Genomic DNA, 12,289 nt, shown 5'->3' with positions numbered 1-12,289 from the left:
AGGATCTTGAAAGAAGATAGGGGAAAGCAATATTCTTTTTCATAAAATTTCAAAAATTTTGATACTAATTTTTTTATTGAGGTGAAGTTTACATAATTCCACTGGCGTTTAGTGCATTCATAGTGTTTTGCAACCGCCCCCTCTATCTTGTTCCAAAACATTTTTATCTCCGCAAAAGGATACCCCACACCCATTTAACAGTGACTCCCCTTTCCCTTCTCCCCTCAACCTCTGGTAACCACCAATCTTTGTTCTGTCTCTAGGGATTTACCTATATATAGGGATTTATCTATATCTCCGGATATTTCATAGAAATGGAATCCTATAACATGTGACCTTTCGTGTCTGGCTTCTTTCATTTAGCATAGTGTTTTCAAGGTTCACTCATGTTGTGGCATATATCAGTACTTCATTCCTTTCTATGGTTGAATAATAGTACATTGTATATACATATGTATATATCAATATCACATTTGCTTTATCCATTTACGTACTGATGGACATTTGGGTTGTTTTGACTTTTTGACTACAATGAAAAATGCTTCTATGCCCATTGGCATTCAAATATCTATTTGAGTTCCTGTTTTCTTTTCCCCGTGCCCCCCTTGTTTTGAAAGAGTCTCACTCTGTTACCCAGGCTGGAGTGTAAGTGGTGTGATCATGGCTCACTGCAGCCTCAAACTCCTGAGCTCAGGCAATCCTCCCACCTCAGCCTCCCAAGTAGCTGGAACTGCAGGCATGCACCACCACACCTGGCTTATTTTTAATTTTTTGTAGAGACAGGGTCTCCCAGTGTTGCCCAGGCTGATCTTGAACTCTTGGGCTCAAGCAATCCACCTGCCTGCCTTGGCCTCCCAAAGTGCTGAGATTATAGGTGTGAACTACTGTACGCAGCCCCTGTATTCAGTTCTTTTGGGTGTACACTTAGGAGTGAAATTGTCATATGATAATTCCATGTTAAGCTTTTTGAGGAATTGCCAAACTGTTTTCCACAGAGGCTGGACTATTTTACATTCCCGCCAGCAATGTATGAGGTTCCAGTTTCTTCGTATCCTCACCACCACTTATTATTTTCTATTTTTATTATTATAGCTGTCCTAGTGGGTGAGAATTAGGACCTCATTTTGGTTTTGGTGTGCATTTCCCCAATAACTAATGATGCCGAGGATCTTTTCATGAGCTTGTTGGCCATTTATCTATCTTCTTTGGAGAAATATCTGTTCAAGTCCTTTGTCCAATTTTTAATTGAGTTTTTGTCTTTGTTGTTAAGTTGTAAGAGTTTTTAAATACTGGACACTGGACCCTTATCAGGCTTGCAAAACATTTTCCCCCATTCTATAGGTTGTCTTTTCTCTTTCTTATGTTCTTGATGCATAAAAGTTTTTGATTTTGATGGAATCCCGTATATCTGTTTTTTTCTTTTGTTGCTAGTCCTTTCTGTATTGATGCTAATTATTTTTTTGAGGTAGACTGTTTGGTAGAAGTACTATAAATCTTTTTTTGTGGCTTTAGAAAATTAGCCATTTGAAAGATATCTTCTCACTTATTCACTTTGAATTGAAGAAATTAGTGTAATTTTCATTTCTGTTGAGGAAATTCTGCTTGGCAAATTTTATTGTTTTCTCTTCTCTGGCAGTATTCTGAAAAGCTTTATGTTAATAATCCATCTTGAAACAGACAACATGATACATTTTCCTCATTTCCCTTATAGGTTCTTTGGTGGTTAACTACCCTTTTGATGATGATGAACAAGGACTTGCCACATATAGTAAATCACCAGATGATGCTGTGTTCCAACAAATAGCACTTTCTTATTCCAAGGTAGGCTTGTCTTTGAATATAAAATGTTACAAAATTAATTCTTTTATTTAAAAATATGCTTTAAAGTCCTGCAAGACTCAGGTCAAGTGCTTCCATAGTTAATAAAGCATGACTTTTTCAGCTGTTTCCGAAAAACAGCTTTTTCTCCTGTTTCCCACCTCACTTTTGAATACACTACATGTCTTTCTCCATTGGCCTTTTATCTATGGTTTTAACACAGTACCTGGAACATATACATGTCAATTTATTTCATTTGACAAATAAGTTATAAGCCCAGTAAAGTAGGCCAAGATAAGGGCTTAATGAATTATAGCTCTGGAGCCAAATCTTGCCCACCACCTGTTTTTGTAAATAAAATTGTATTGACACACAGCCACAGCTATATTTTTATATATTGTGTGTGGCTGCTTTCTCCTTCAACATTTCAAAGTAAGTCAGTATAATTTACTATATTAACAAACTAAAGAAGGAAAATCCAGTGATCAAAGGGCAAAGTTGAGTAGTTTCAACAAAGACTTTTGCATCTAAAAAGTCTGAAATATTTGCTGTCTGGTTTTTTACAAGAAAAAATTGCCAAACTTTAGTCTAAGGTATTTAAGATCCTGTAGTTACATATAGCAAGGAAAAGCAGGCAGAAATTTCTGTATTTTCCAAACTTCCTATGATAAACATGGATTACTCTTACAATCGGGAATGTTAAAATGTGTGTGTGTGTGAAAATTTAATTTAAAAATCGTTCTTAGGACCAGGCCTGGTGGCTCATGCCTGAAATCGTAGCACTTTGGTAGGGCAAGGCAGGAGAATTGCTTGAGCTCTCAGGAGTTTGAGACCAGACTGGGCAACATAGCAAGAGCTTGCCTCTACTAAAAAAAAAAAAAAAAAAAAAAAAAAAAAAAATTAGCCGGTTGTGGTGACAAGCATTTGTTGTTCCAGCTACTTAGGAGGCTGAGGTGGGAGGATCGCTCTATCCCAGGAGATTGAGGTTGAAGTGAGCTTGATCACAATACTATACTCTAGCCTGGGTGACAAAGCTGAGACCCTGTCTCAAAAAAATAAAAATTGTCTTAGAAAACATGTTAAAAGTTGAGGCTTGTAAACTAGGCTTGTTAGTTTCAATGTTTGGTGTTACTACTGACTTAGTATTGTTATTGGTTATATTGGTACTATTATTGGTTATAGGTAATGAATATTATTACTGTAACTCTGTACTCTCCAGTCACAGTCCTCCATCCTTCCACTTTTCCCATTCCCTCATCCTCTGCAAATGAATCTTGTGAGATTGTTCAGAGTTTCTACTAGAGGAGTACAGCTGTTCATTTCACCTTAGAGAATTATTGCTTTCTGTTTGGACATATATGTCTTTTTGAAGTACATATGTGGAGTAATAAGAGAATGTATAGTGTCCCAACCATCAAAATAAAAATTAAATGGCTGGATTTTGCATATTTTCTCATCACATTCTATGCTCATTCTCATGATTTCTGCTTTTCGCCTTCATTTTGGCTTCTAGTTCCTTATCTTCTCTTTGTTTTCTTAGACCATTAACCCTTTTGATTTGATTTACCTTTCTCTGTAGCGTAGACCCATGGACATACCTTTTCAATGATTCTCCTAAGGGTCTTGTACACCCCTTTGACATAACTGCTTTGCCCTCCAGTCCTCAGTAATTACCATTATCTCTTTTCTCCATACCAATATTACAAGTACAGCCTAGAGTGGTCACACTGTCACGGCAATTTGCTATAGTCCATATGTGTGCTCTCCAACTTCAGCTGAACCCTCAGTCCTACGTGGCAACATTTCCTGTTTAGCTACTTGACTCCCTGGCTCAGTTCCCACTATGGTGATTCAGAGCCTTTATCCTCTATCTGAGCCTCCTGTTCCAGCTCTATCCCTCTTATTCATAGTAGATCACTTTGCATTGAACTCAAGTAGAACTTTGAGTAATCTGATGTGAGTTCACTAAGATTCTGTCTTCTCAATTGTTTCTCATGTGTGTCTTAACAATATTCTCCTCCATTTCTTGATCCCACTGCATTCTGCCTCCTGGAATCTTGTGTCTTCATATCTTATTTTATAAATGAGGAAGGTGAGGCCGGGCGCGGTGGCTCACGCCTGTAATCCCAGCACTTTGGGAGGCCGAGGCGGGCGGATTACGAGGTCAGGAGATCGAGACCATCCTGGCTAACACGGTGAAACCCCGTCTCTACTAAAAATACAAAAAATTAGCCGGGCGTGGTAGCGGGCGCCTGTAGTCCCAGCTACTCGGGAGGCTGAGGCAGGAGAATGGCGGGAACCTGGGAGGCGGAGCTTGCAGTGAGCAGAGATCGCGCCACTGCACTCCAGCCTGGGCGACAGAGCGAGACTCCGTCTCAAAAAAAAAATAAATAAATAAATAAATAAATGAGGAAGGTGATAATTAAACTCCCCAGTCTTCACTCACAGCCTTTTTTCTCTTGGTCAATAAGCAGCTCCTCTAAAAATATTGTCTTCTGCTAACCTTAGTAAGCCCCCATGAAGCTACCATTCAAAGTTTCTTTATTTTTACTCTTCAAAACTTCTCAAAAGCAAATAGTCTTGGGAGACATCTGAGCAGCCAAAGACAGTGATGGCTATGTGATAACCTATCTCCCAGGGTTTTTCTTTAAACAATATAAAACGACTTAAAAACTACCAAATTTTACACAAAACCACACTGTTGGCATCACAAAAGATCCTGAAACTGCAAAATAACTGTAAATTTTTTAAAAATCAAGAAGTCTCAGCATGATCTATCATGCACCTACCCCACCTTCGCCCCACCACAAGGCTTTGTGGTGAGGTAAAGCAGACCAAGAAAACTTACGGAGAAGACAGAAGTGGGTGCCAGTGAAGGGCAGCTGTGAAGGTAATTTGGAATGACCACCATACATCACATATGCACTAAATCCAAAAATACTAAAAGAGTAACTGGGCAGATGAGAGCTCTGGAATACAGGGAAGAGATTTCAAAATGCACACAACTTAAAGGATCTGGTGTGATTTAACGGGATAAGTACAATTTAAAAGGAGAGGATGGTTACAGGGAGATCTTCCAAACTCATAGCTTCTGGAGAAGGAGAAAAAGAGGCAAAGATAGAAATGAAGAAGTGCTCCTTGGCAATTAGATGGTGAATGGGAAAAGGAAAAAGTGGGGAGAAATGTAAGGTTTTCCAAGACAGAAAAGAACTTTAAAATCAGAAGATTCTCAGCTCCACCCTTACCACCAAGACAAATAAATAACCACACTGAGGTACCTGGATTTTGCTAGACCAACAGAAAAGTGTACCATTAAGCTAGGAATAATATTAAATGCCCAATATCATAAAAATAAAGAGGAAAATAAAGTCCATGGAAAATGATTGCAGAAAATTAGGAAATGAAACTTCACATATAGACACTAAGGAGACCCTACCATTAGCAAAAAATAATCAAGAAGCAGAAGAAAACTGTTCAGTTGGCATTCTAAACAGATTAAGTATACCCAAATACACGTTGAGAATATGAGAAACTACCTCAACTCAGATAGTCAAAAAATAAAAACAGAGGCCAGGAAACAAAAAACAGGGATAAATAAAATAAAGTTTATAGGACTCAGGAAAAAAATGGAAGAAAAAGACAAAATTATCTCTGAAATGAAGAATAAATGACAAAAGTTAGGGAACTCATACATCCAATTTCAAACTTACTACAAAGCTACAGTAATTAAGACAGTGTGGTACTGGCATAAAGACAGACATATAGATCAATGAAATAGAACTGAGAACCCAGGAATAAATTCTTATGTTGATGGTCAGTTGATTTTTTTTTTTTAGAAAAGGATGCCAAGACAATTCAATAGGCAAAGAATAGATTTTTTAAATAAATGGTGCTGGGACAATTGGATATTTATATGCAAAAGAATAAACTAGATACCTTCCTCACACCACACCCCAAAATTAGCTTAAAATAGGTCATAAACCTAAATATAGGAACTAAAACTATAAAACTAAGAAAAAATAGGAATACATTTTTGTGATTTGGTCCTCCTCTAGATATGACATCAGAAGCACAAGTGACAAAAAAAGATTGATACATTGGACATAATCCAGATTTAAAACTTCTTTACTGCAAAAAACAACTGTATTTGTTTCCTAGTTCTGCTGTAACAAAATTCCACAAACTGGGTGGTCTAAGACAACAGGAATTTATTGTCTCATAGTTTTGGAGGCCAGAAGTCCAAAATCACAGTGTTGGCAGGGCCATTCTCCCTCTGAAACTGTGGAATAATCCTTCCTTGTTTCTCCCTAGTTTCTGGTGCTTTGCTGGCAACCATTGGCATTCCTTCACTTCTAGGTGCATCACTCCAACCCTTCATCATCACATGGCATTCTCCCTCTGTCTTCGTATCCCAGTTTCCCCTTTGTACAAGGACACCGTCATATTGGATTAGGGCCCATGCTAATCACCTTATTTTAACTTGATTACCTCTGTAAGGAACTTATTTCCAAATAAGATCACATTTTGAGGTACTGAGGGTTAGGACTTCAATATATTTTTGGAGGACACAACTCAATCCATAACATATAACATCCAGGAAGTAAAAAGACAACCCACAGAAGCTGGGCTTGGTGACACGTGCCTGTAGTCCCAGCTACTTGGGAGGCTGAGGCCGAAGGATTGCTTGAGCCCAAGAAGTAGAGGCTATCGTGAGCTATGATCATGCCACTGCACTCCAGCTTGGGTGACAGAAGGAGACCCCAGCCCCCAAAAAATAAATAAATAGATGACCCACAGAATAAGAGAAAATTTTTGTAAATCATATATTTTGATAAAGGTGTTATATCTAAAATATATAAAGAACTCTTATGGCTAAATAATAAAAAGACAAATCATCCAAGTGAAAAATAGGCAAAGGATCTGAATGGACATTTCTCTGAAGAAGAGAAAATGGCCAATAAGCACATGAAAAGATGCTCAATATTATTAGCCATTAGAGAAATGCAAGTCAATACCACAATGAGATACCTCTTGTTACCCACTAGAATGGCTGTAATTTTAAAAAATGGAAAATATGCATAGGCAAAGATGTGGAAAAATTGAAACCTTACATACATTGCTGGTGGGGTGTAAAATGGTATAACTGCTTTGAAAAACAGTCTGGCAGTGCTTTAAAACATTAAATATAGAATTGTAATATGACCCAGCATTCCACTGCTAGGTATATACCCAAGAGAAATGGAAACATGTATTCACACAAAAACTTGTACATGAATATTTGTAGCAGCATTATTCATAATAGCCCCAAATGGAAACAACCAAAATGTCCATCAACTGATGAATGGGTTAACAAACTGATAAGTAGACATACAAAATCATACAGTGGAATATTATTCAGCCATAAAAAGTAATGAAGTAATGATACACAGTACAACTTGAATGAACCTTAAAAACCTACTAAGTGAAAGAAGTCACAAGAGACTACATATTGTATGATTCAGTTTATATGTAATGTTCAGAGTAGGCAAACCCATAGAGACAGAAAGTAGATTGGTGGTTGCCTAGGGTTTGGAGTGGGGGTGGGGAGTAGGGGTTGGGGAAAAATGGAGAATGCTAATAGGTATAGAGTTTCTTTTTGGGGTGATGAAAATGTCCTAAAATTTATTATGGTGGGTGGTTATACAACTCTATGAATACTAAAAACCATTGAATTGTACACTTTAAATGGAGTCAATTGTGTGGAATGTGAATTATATCTCAATAAAGTGGATTTTGAAAATCTAAAGAAGACTGAGGGGTGGAGGATCCATTCTGTATTCGTATATAAGTTAAAAAAATGAGATGTAAAAGTTATATACCAAGCCCGGTGTGATGGCTCACACCTGTAATCTCAACACTTTGGGAAGCCGAGGTGGGCAGATTCGTTGAGCCCAGGAGTTCGAGACCAGCCTGGGCAACATAGTCAAACCCCATCCCTACAAAAAATACAAAAATTAGCCAGGTGTGTGGGTGCATGCCTATAGTCCCAGCTCCTCAGGAGGGTGAGGTGGAAGGATCACTTGAGCGTGGGGAGATTGAGGCTGCAGTGAGCTGTGTTTCCACTACTGCACTCTGAGCTGGGTGACAAACAAGACCCAGTTTCAAAACCAAAACAAAACCAAAGCAAAAGCGCATGCATATAATTATTACAGTAATCGAAAATTATGGTTTTTATTTGATAAGAGAGTGATGGGATGATAAGCCCATAATTGGCATATTAAGTTTCTAGATGGGGATCGTTTATTTTATTTTGTTTTTGTTAGGACAGAGTCTTGCTTTGTCACCCAGGCTGTAGTGCAGTGGTGCAGTTATGGTTTACTGCAGCCTCAACCTCCTGGGGTCAAGCTATTTTCCCGTCTCAGCCTCCCAAGGAGCTGGTTCTACAGGCATGTAGCACCATGTGTGGCTTTTTTTTTTTTTTTTTTTTTTTGTAGAGATGAGGTCTCACTGTATTGCCCAGGCTGGTCTTGAACTTCTGAGCTCAAGCAATTCTCCAACCTTGGCCTCCCAAAGTGTTGGGATTACAGGTGTGATCTTACCTGTCCCTGTTTATATATTTTAAATGGTTAATTCTCTGTGGTAGAAAAATGGGAAATTATTCTTTTTCTCTTCACACTTTCAGTACTTTTTTTCTGTTTCAAAAAGAGATAAATGAAGTTTTGACCATCTTTCAAAGCTCAATTTCTTCTAGGAAACTCCCCCTGCCACTCTCATCAGATGTAATCTTTCTCTCTTCTTGCTTTCAATGGCATGCATTTGTGTCTCCATGGCAGTTTTTCTTACCCTTCATTGAGTTATCAGTTGGACACCTACTGTATGCTAGATGCTGAGGACACAGAGACACAAACTGTTTCAAGGAATAGTGTATTGTCTTTAGGGAAGAGAAAGGTGCAACTAGTTGTAATAGGGTAAGATAATTGTACAGAGGGCAGTCAGAGCACAGAGGGGCCATCTTATTCCTGCTAGCAGTCAGGGAAAGCTGCTTGCTTTTATTGTGTGTGTATTATCTTTTTTGGACTTCAAGCTCCTTGAAAGCATGAAACCAAAGTATAAATATGAGCAGAAATTTTTTTTAGAGAGGGGTTCAGCTAGGTTTTATATTACTTGTAATTGCGAGTAATAAATGAAGTCAATATTTTCTTAAGGAGCACATTGTATTTTGATTTTTAAAAATAGATAAGTTCAGATAGTGAAAAATCAAAATGGCATAAAAAGCTATACACTGAAAAGTCTCACTGCTCATAGCCCCACCCCACTCCCACCTCCACCCCTCACACACCCTGTTGGAAGCCACTTTTATTATTTTCCTGTATCTTTCCAGTATTTTTTTTTTGATGGAGATACAAACAAATACAAGTAAAGATTCTTTTTGTTTTTCCAGGAAAATTCCCAGATGTTTCAAGGTAGACCTTGCAAGAATATGTATCCTAATGAATATTTTCCTCATGGAATAACAAATGGAGCTAGTTGGTATAATGTGCCAGGTAAAGATTCTTTTATATCAAGGCCTTACAACTTGATGGCCTTTCTGCTTTCCTAGATGGTGCTTCTTGTTATTATCTTTTAATTTTGAGGAATACTCATTATTTTTAAAACATGGTTTAAATAGTTTAAAATATTTAAATAATCTTTTCAACTACTTTTATGTTTGATGTACGTTGAGGGTTGAGTGAGAATAATGCACTAAAACTTGATTAAATGGTTACATTTTACTTCTGGCTATTAGAAAAGAATCTTACATGTGCTAATAGAAGAGTGTAAGCTATATTTGAATTCTTAAACATGAAGGTATAGGTGTTTTGCTTGTATCGCAAGCATCAAAGTGCCCTCACATGAACACGTTAGCTTATCAATGCTGATAAGAGATAAATTTGGCTTTTTACTAGGAATGTTGCTTACCTTTTGGGATCTGAGCTGTTTAGAACTTCTTCAGAGTGACTAATTTTAATTTTTATCTTTTAGGAGGAATGCAGGACTGGAACTATTTACAAACAAATTGCTTTGAAGTGACTATTGAACTAGGTTGTGTGAAATATCCACTTGAGAAAGAGCTGCCAAACTTTTGGGAACAGAATCGAAGATCACTAATCCAGTTTATGAAACAGGTGACTATTCAGGAGTGAAGTATGAAATTTCTCCCGAGGGTGAAAAGATTTTTGTGCGTACACGTGGTTTTTGTGCAGTGATTTTGGAATACACTCTTTAAAATTTCAATTCATTTTAGTATATTTAACCAGTTTGTATATTCCAAGGTGTTTAATATATTTATCTAGAAAATTCATGAATGGAAATGAGTTTATTTGTATATGTGAGGAAAAGTTGAAGAAAATGATTGAACAAGGTAGTGATATTTTGCTCTTAAGGGTTAGTGGTCACTTTTTACCCGTGTTTAAAAAAGACCAGCATAAATTGGATACACACCTAATCATTGGCCAAGTGATAGAAAGATGGGCTGTGGAGTGAATGTTTTTATTCTTTTTCTTATTGCCAGTGATTTACTGTGAAATGATTAATTTCCTTTTGTTTGGATATGTGTGGTGGCCAGTAGGTAAAGATTATAAGAAATATACTAATGTTAATTAGGATAATCAGACTAATACTTTGTGCCAGTACATTTCTGCATTTTTCTTTTTCCTGAGTGGTGTGACATAAAGTCTGTGAGTTTTTTTTACTATATTTAAAGACATTTTATTCTGAAAAATTTTAAATATACAGAAAAGTTATGACTAGCCAATAATTATTCCTATACCTAGATTTAACATTTTTAACATTTTGTTATATTTGCTTTATTTTAATGTAAATTTTATTTACACACTCACATACACATACATATTTTTGACTGAACTATTGTAATATAAATTGCAGGTATGGTATGGTATTTTACCCCTAAATATTTCAGCATCTGTCTCCTAAAAATAAGGAGCTACTACATACTATCTCTAAGTGCTACTGTCCTACCCAAGAAAATTAACAGTAATTCCCTAATATTACCTAATACTTAGTTTATATTTAAATGTCCATATTTGTCCCCAAAATGTAATTTTACAGCTGTATTTTATGACCAGGATCTAGTCAAGTTTCATGCATTGCATTGGATTATTATATCTCTTTACTATTCTTTGAGCTATAAGAGTCCTTCTGTTTTTAAAAAATGCCATTTCCTTTTGAAAAGGCCAGGTCTGTTTTCTTGTAGAATGTCATATATTCTGAAATCATCAGAATGTGCTAAAGTTTAAACAGTGTTATTTATATTCTTCATGATAAAGAGAAACAAAGCCTATGAAAAATTAGCCTTCAGAAATATTTTAATGAACATTTACATTGAACTTTACTCTGAACTCCTAAATTCCTGTTTGTTCCATTTATTTGTGTTGACAATCTGTTATTTTGAATATCACCTCCCAAGATAATTAGATGATGATGTTTATTATTGAAATCTGGTGTCCTTGTACTTACTTAATCCAGGTTCATCAGGGCGTCAAAGGATTTGTTCTAGATGCCACAGATGGCAGGGGTATATTAAATGCCACCATTAGTGTTGCTGAGATTAATCACCCAGTGACTACTTACAAAACTGGAGATTACTGGCGTCTCTTGGTTCCAGGAACTTATAAAATCACAGCATCTGCTCGAGGGTGAGTGACTGAATGCTTTGAAATAGAGTGCTTGGAGGACAAACATGGCTCCATTCTGGAGGATTATTACTAGAACGTTCTAGAGAGCCTGTTAAGCAACTTTGAATGGATTGCTGGGAAGTTTAGGGCTGGTTATACCTTTGACTCTCCTTTAGTGGCAGATAGAGTACATGAAAAAAAAAAAAAAAGGAAAGATTCCTGGGGTAAATATTCTAGTTATTGCTTAGTTGACTCATTGTGACATGCTTCCAACCTGGACATTAAACAAGACACTTTAGAATACACATCAAATCCTGATCCTCATGGCCTTAGGTTTTTTATTTAAAAGGAGAGTTAGGCTGAAGTAATTCTACAAAGTCAGTTCCAATTCATAGTAGAATTTATTGGAAATGTGTTCAAGATAGTTTTTCCTTTAAAGGAGTAACAAAAGTGTTAGTTGATGAAGCACAAAGAACATAGAAAATGCATAGAAAGAACATTTCTCGTTCTTTTAATTTGCTAAATACAGGCAAGCCCAAAGCAATGCAGTCTATTTAACATGCTAGTAACTTTTTTTTTTTTTTTTTTTTTTTTTTTTGAGACAGAGCTTCTCTCTATCGCCCAGGCTGGAGTGCATGGCACTATCTCAGCTGCCTGCAACTTCTGCCTCCTGGGTTCAAGGGATGCTTGTGCCTCAGCCTCCCAAGTAGTTGATATTACTGGTGTGTGCCACCACACCCGACTAATTTTTGTATTTTTAGTAGAGACAGGGTTTCTCTTGTAGTTTTCTTTTTTATCTTTTGATAAGTATAGATGTT

The 12,289-nt window shown here is 36.8% G+C and overlaps 1 protein-coding gene across 1 annotated transcript in view; it reads left to right on the top strand.

Moving 5' to 3' along the window:
* CPD (carboxypeptidase D) overlaps positions 1 to 12,289 on the top strand; it is an 88,343-nt gene that overhangs the window by 52,155 nt on the left and 23,899 nt on the right. The window contains exons 8-11 of the mRNA XM_009432467.5: positions 1,712 to 1,821; positions 9,239 to 9,341; positions 9,820 to 9,962; positions 11,323 to 11,492. Coding sequence (XP_009430742.4) covers positions 1,712 to 1,821; positions 9,239 to 9,341; positions 9,820 to 9,962; positions 11,323 to 11,492 — 526 coding nt within the window. The remainder of the gene's footprint in view (positions 1 to 1,711; positions 1,822 to 9,238; positions 9,342 to 9,819; positions 9,963 to 11,322; positions 11,493 to 12,289) is intronic.

The sequence above is a fragment of the Pan troglodytes genome, chromosome 19, assembly GCF_028858775.2.
Source record: "Pan troglodytes isolate AG18354 chromosome 19, NHGRI_mPanTro3-v2.0_pri, whole genome shotgun sequence".
Taxonomy (NCBI): Eukaryota; Metazoa; Chordata; class Mammalia; order Primates; family Hominidae; genus Pan; species Pan troglodytes.
This window is presented reverse-complemented; position numbering and strand designations above follow the sequence as displayed.